Source organism: Etheostoma cragini, chromosome 15 (genome assembly GCF_013103735.1).
Source record: "Etheostoma cragini isolate CJK2018 chromosome 15, CSU_Ecrag_1.0, whole genome shotgun sequence".
Taxonomy (NCBI): Eukaryota; Metazoa; Chordata; class Actinopteri; order Perciformes; family Percidae; genus Etheostoma; species Etheostoma cragini.
This window is the reverse complement of record NC_048421.1, coordinates 19,647,170-19,653,489: the sequence shown is the minus strand read 5'-3', so window position 1 is coordinate 19,653,489 and position 6,320 is coordinate 19,647,170. Positions and strand designations below refer to the sequence as shown.

The 6,320-nt window shown below is 47.4% G+C and overlaps 2 protein-coding genes across 2 annotated transcripts in view; both read right to left on the bottom strand.

Moving 5' to 3' along the window:
* Positions 1-6,311, bottom strand: part of LOC117958496 (serine protease 33-like) — a 7,374-nt gene extending 1,063 nt beyond the window's left edge. Inside the window, exons 1-6 of the mRNA XM_034894931.1 lie at positions 6,237-6,311; positions 5,125-5,270; positions 2,570-2,822; positions 2,195-2,353; positions 1,756-1,918; positions 1,394-1,659 (exon numbers count right to left, since the gene is read on the bottom strand). Of these exons, the coding sequence (XP_034750822.1) occupies positions 1,394-1,659; positions 1,756-1,918; positions 2,195-2,353; positions 2,570-2,822; positions 5,125-5,244 (961 nt within the window). The 5' untranslated portion in view covers positions 5,245-5,270; positions 6,237-6,311. The remainder of the gene's footprint in view (positions 1-1,393; positions 1,660-1,755; positions 1,919-2,194; positions 2,354-2,569; positions 2,823-5,124; positions 5,271-6,236) is intronic.
* LOC117958181 (serine protease 27-like) overlaps positions 6,217-6,320 on the bottom strand; it is a 4,162-nt gene continuing 4,058 nt past the window's right edge. The window contains exon 5 of the mRNA XM_034894452.1: positions 6,217-6,305. Coding sequence (XP_034750343.1) covers positions 6,217-6,305 — 89 coding nt within the window. The remainder of the gene's footprint in view (positions 6,306-6,320) is intronic.

Below are 6,320 nucleotides of genomic sequence, written 5' to 3'. Positions count from 1 at the left end.
TTTGGAAAAAGGCTGCAATGAAACAAAGAGTGAAAAATTTAAAGGGGTCTGAATACTTTCCGTACCCACTGTAATCTCTCCACCTAGTCCTGGGTCTTCTCCGAGGCCTCCTTCCAGCTGGACGTGCCTGGAACACCTCCTTAGGGAGGCGCCCAGGAGGCATACTTACTAGATGCCCGAACCACCTCAACTGGCTCCTTTCAACGCAAAGGAGCAGCGGCTCTACTCCGAGCTCCTCTCGGATGACTGAGCTTCTCACCCTATCTCTCGGTCATGACCCAGCCTTCATGACCATAGGTGAGGGTAGGAACGAAAATTGCCCGATAGATTGATAGCTTTGCCTTCTGGCTTAGCTCCCTTTTCGGCACAACATTGCGATATACAGAATGTAGTACCGCACCCGCTGCTCCGATTCCCAACCAACCTCACGCTCCATGGTCCCCGCACTTGCGAACAAGACCCCAAGGTATAAAACTCCTTCACTTCCTACCCGAAGAAAGCTTCACACTCAGCTGCGAACCGATCCAGTTAGTGCTGAAGGTCACAGACCGATGACGCCATCAGGACCAAATCATCTGCAAAAAGCAGCGATGAGATCCCGAGCCCACCGAACTGCAACCCCTCCCCGCCCCGACTATGCCTCGATATCCTGTCCATAAATATTACAAACAGGATTGGTGACAAAGCGCAGCCCTGGCGGAGGCCGACCCTCACCTGGAACGAGTCCGACTTACAGCCGAGAACCCGGACACAGCTCTCGCTTTGGTCATACAGAGATTGGATGGCCCTGAGAAGGGACCCCCTCACCCCATACTCCCGCAGCACCTCCCACAATTTCTCCCAGGGGACCCGGTCATAAGCCTTCTCCAGTTCCACAAAACACATGTAGACTGGTTGGGCAAACTCCCAGGCCCCCTCCAAGATTCTTGCGAGAGTGAAGATCTGGTCCGTTGTTCCACGGCCAGGACGGAATCCGCATTGTTCCACTTCAATCCAAGGTTTGTCTATTGGTCGAACCTTCCTTTCCAGCACCTTGGAGAAGACTTTACCAGGGAGGCTGAGAAGTGTGATACCCCTGTAATTGGCACACACCCTCTGGTCCCCCTTTTTGAAGAGGGGAACCACCACCCCGGTCTGCCACTCCTTAGGCACTGTCCCAGACTTCCACGCAATGTTGAAGAGGCGTGTCAATCAAGACAGCCCCTCCAAACCCAGAGCTTTCAGCATTTCTGGACTGGATTAAAACTTAATGACCTTTCTAAAATTCTGTTTTGTTGCTTTATTGGTAAAGGAAGGTGGTACTCATTTTTGCATTTAAATGTCTGTGTAAACTCAGTTATTGTCACCATTGTATTGAAATAAAAAAATGTAGCCTAGCTTCTTTCTGACCCACCTCCAGATCCAGTGTCGCCCCAGCCGGTCACCCAGGAGCTAACGCCGCTGAAGAAGGTGCTGCCTGGAGCTGCCAGGCAGACAGGAACAATGAAATCTGTGAAAGTCACCGGTGACGAGAGCTTCAGGAGGCAGATGTCGTTATCATTAGTATTGGAGTTATAGTTAGGATGTTTGATGACGGTTGTTACCGTCCGAGACACCCCATTGGGGTTGGGTCCCTGTAAACTCTGGAGACCCAGAAACACAGTCAAACCTGTTGGGATCCTAAAGAGAAACAAAACAGATCACAGAAGTTAAGAGCAGAGCAGTTAAGCAAACGCAAAACCCACCGCCTAAGAGAATCTGCCCCTTAGTGCTTACCTTGGGAAGCAGTGAGCAGCAGTCAGCACCCATTCATTATTAATGAGGGATCCTCCACAGAAGTGGCTACCAGATGATTGCAGGCTGGCTTGCCAGGGCCAGTTCCCCACAGGGGCGTTCTGTCCTCCAACAATCCTGGTGTTGAGCGGAGTTATACCGCACACTGCAGAGAGACAGACAATAAGAACACACTGAGCAATCCTCCCCTCTCCCTGGATTACCACCTCTCCGGTCAACCAAAGAAATAGCAAGGACAAACTGGAAAGATGAATAAACCAGCGGCACACAAAAGCCCAGAACTGGATGGAGAGAGGAATCAACCCGACTGAATGTCTCACCAGCGGGCACAACTGATATTTTACTACCACACTACTATAAATATAACATCTTGTTTTAAGTGGAAATTTAAGTTTAAAGTCTGGACATGACAGACACTCACGTTTGGCAATGGTGGTTGTAGTGGTTGGAGAGAGGGTGGTTGGAGGACGTGTGGTTGGAGTGGTTTTAGGGAGGGTGGTTGGAGGACGTGTGGTTGTAGTGGTTTTAGGGAGGGTGGTTGGAGGACGTGTGGTTGTAGTGGTTTTAGGGAGGGTGGTTGGAGGGAGGGTGGTTGGAGGACGTGTGGTTGTAGTGGTTTTAGGGAGGGTGGTTGTAGGGAGGGTAGTTGGGGGACGTGGTGTTGTAGTGGTTTTAGGGAGGGTGGTTGGAGGGAGGGTGGTTGGAGGACGTGTGGTTGTAGTAGTTTTAGGGAGGGTGGTTGTAGGGAGGGTAGTTGGAGGACGTGTGGTTGTAGTGGTTTTAGGGAGGGTGGTTGTAGGGAAGGTGGTTGGAGGCGGTGGCAGGCCATCACAGCCGATGCTGAGGTCACTGTCCGTTCCACTGGACGTGAAGGTGATATAGCCTGGCTGGTTGCTGGTGATCTGGCTGTTGATCCAGGTCTGATATTGTGACACTCTGGTGTAGACTCCTGGGATATTAGGCTTGGCACAACCAATTCCAAAACTAATGATTCCCTCCAGGATCCAGCGGCCGCCCTGCTTGCTCACCATCGGACCACCTGAATCCCCCTTTAGGATAAGAAACATTCAGGAGAGGAATCTCTGCAGGAGATTATCTTATTAATCTTTATTGTGAATGTTATTACCACTTTGTATTACACCCCTAACCGGCACCGTCAGACTCCGTCTACCAAGAGCCTGGGTCAGTCCAAGGTTTCTTCCTAAAATGGAGTTTTTCTTTGCCACTGTTGCAATACTTCCTTGCACCAGTTGCTTGCTCTTGGGGGAATTACTAGAATTGTTGGGGCTTTGTTAATTATAGATTGTGGTCCAGACCTATGTCAAAAGTGGATTGTACTGCTAGTATGGCTGCATGTGGGTTGCTGTGATTTTTTGGACTTATTGCATGTGTTTTGCTGTTGGTATCTGGATGTTTTTATTTGCTGCATGCTTGGGTTTTATTACAGTTTTTATTGCATGGATTGCTTGTTTTTTACCTTGGACAAGACTGGAGCTCCTCCCCCCTTTTTTTACTCAGACTTAACGAGCTCAGGAAAAGACAAGTGGAGACACCTGAGCTTATTGGGGAGCAGGTGTGTTTGAGTGGGGCAGTGAAAAGGAAAGCAGGGACGCAGCAGAGGAGAAAAAAAACGGTGGGGGCAGACACAGGTGGGAGAGCAGAGGAGCTACGCAGCAGAGCAGCAGGAGGAGAGACTGAACAGAAAGAAGAAGAAGAAGAAGAAGATGTGACGCTGAGGAGTGGCTGAAGCCCTGGGCCGGCTCAGGCGCCGAAAAAGCTCGGGCCGTACCCGGGCAGAAGTGGCGGGGAGATGCCGAGAACGGAGCAAGTGAACAGGAAGCCAAAGGATGAATGAAAGAAGAGGGGACACTGGAGAGCAGAGCAGAGACCAACTGACACGGAGGACAGTGGCAGCCGAAACGAGCAGACGGGCTGGAGAAGTGCCGGTGGGACAAGCCGTCCGAAGTGCGGGTGAACTCGGGGGTGGTGCAGACTGGATTATGTCCTTAGAGCCTGAAGCAACGGGGGACTGCAGCCACCCAAACGAGGAGTTCAACGCAAGACTACAGATAAGTGGAGGAAAGTCTTCCAGCTGTCCTCGGAGAGGGTTTGGGCAAAAGAACTACTTTGTGATCTGTTTACTTAGAGCTCTGTCTCTCTGTTCTCTCCCAGTGTCAGCCAAGGAGAAACGTAAGACACTACGCGGACCAGCAAAGGAAGAGCCCAGGCTTCCCGGAGTGGGATGCGGCCGTTCTTAGCATAACCACTGCCACGGACTGTAAAGAACGTTGGACACGAACGATAAGGACATTACTCCTAGCATATTTAGTTTTAGTACTTGAATTTTAATCTTTTAATGGTGTCTTTTAATTATCTGTTTTTTCGCTAGTTTTAACATGTTTTTTAGAATAAAAGAGTTATATTTGAGCAGAACTGTTCGGTGTCCTGTTTGTCAGTGGAAAGATTTACTGCTGGTATACATTAGTTTAGAACACTCCCCCAAGCGGCGCGCTGTGACACCTATCTTTAAAGTAGGCTCGTTCGAGATGAGCCAGTTCTGCGCAGAATCGATCACCGGCGATCGGCGCCCGTTGCATGCCGGTTAGATTTCTGACCGACTTGATCCCGACTTGCTCTGACGTCATGCACACGTGGGCAACGGAAATCTCACGAGAGCAAGGCGGCCGCCGTTCTGAGACGCAGGCGGCGCAGTTGCTTTTCACCAACTGCAAGAGCCAGGCAGACCCAGGCGGACCCAGAGCATGCTGGGAAACGCCGGCTTCTCAGCTGATTTAACACCTGATTGGTTTAAACCATGATGACGATTTATATAAACTTTTTTTAATGAGGGATTTTAATTGCTATTTGTCTGACTTAAAGACTTATTCTGTAGAGAACACGTGTTGTGTGGCTGATAGTGACGTTTAGAAGTCAGAGAAACTAAATCTGTTCAGATCACGGATCATCTACAGTGTGTTGTTGATTAACATCAGCAACAGATTGCATGTAGAGCACTGACAGCTGATTGTGATTTGATTATGACAGCTACTCTGTCATAATCAAAACAACTGGAGACAGTGTACAAGCTGATATGTAGGTCTGACTAAATCGGGATCGCACCACAGTGTTTTTGTCACTTCCTGTCCAGCCTAAAGGCGGCTGGAATCGGATGGAAACTGTCCGACTTTCTGTCCCCGCCCCCGATGCTGCCGCCTGCAATCGTCCACTTTACAGGCGAGGAGCAGTTCATCTCGAACGAGCCTAGTGTCTCAAGATAACTTTTGTTATGATTTGATACTATAAATAAAATTGAATTAACTGTGACACCAACACAGGTGTAATGATGTTTACCTGACAGGAGTCCTTCCCTCCAGCACTTAACCCGGCGCAGATCATGTTTTTTGTGATTGAGCCTACACCATAGTTACAGTTACACTGTCTGTTCCCCACGATCGGCACATTCACCTCCATTAGGTTTCCTGGGGGAGGAAGGGAGACTAAAGAGAAACAAATACAGTAAATAAAAAGCACATGTGATCAATTATGAGTGTTTGATTACAACATCAGTATGTCTATGACTCTAAAGGACCATGTCTTTGCCCATCAACGGTACAATCAGGAGTTTAAAGTCAAACCAAAGGACAGGTCCACTACAACTCCAAAGAACGGAAACCTTCTAACCCTCTCAAACTGACAGATCATAGACAGGGACAAATGAAAATAATGCTAACATTGATGTTCTGATGCTGTTAAAGCTGTTTATGCTGTTTACATCACCTATTAAAGATTTTCATAAAATATGCTGTAAATGTTAATGTTCCCAATAGGATAAATCCTAACTTTTAGCTGACCATTGAGTGTTTCCTCTCACCCCATTTAATTAATTTTAAATTAATCTGAAAATGTATCTTGGAATTTTTTACCACAATTAACACAATGTTTTTACAAGTAAATCCCTGTGTTGTCCCACATAGGTAAGGGGCCCAGTGTAGCTACAAAGCACTAACAAAGACAATGAAGAAGAAGACGGATTGCAACCCAAACATCGAAACAATATGACATGTTTTTTTTTTTAAATTGGCTTTTGGAAATGTTTTTTTTTTTTCATGTTTCACATTCAACACTTTGTTTGCCCTAAAGGAGACACACAGTGTGATTTGGTGAGAAACTTAACCTTTAAACTTAACCAGGAAAACTCCACAGGTGAACTTTAGTCACCTTTCCTTCAGCATCATCACCAGAACAAACGCTTTACTGCAGAGGCTCTTTGCAGTATTTCATCTTTTGTATCATGTTTTTTTTTAGAAAATATTAATAAACTTAATATTTCAAAACTCTCTTTTGTTGCTTTATGGGTGAAGGAAGATGGAACTCATTTTTGCATTTAAATGTCTGAGTAAACTCAGTTGTTGTCACCATTGTATTGAAATAAATAAATGTAACCTAGCTGCTTCCTGACCCACCTCCAAATCCAGTGTCGCCCCAGCCGGTCACCCAGGATCTAACGCCGCTGAAGAAGGTGCTGCCTGGAGCTGCCAGGCAGACAG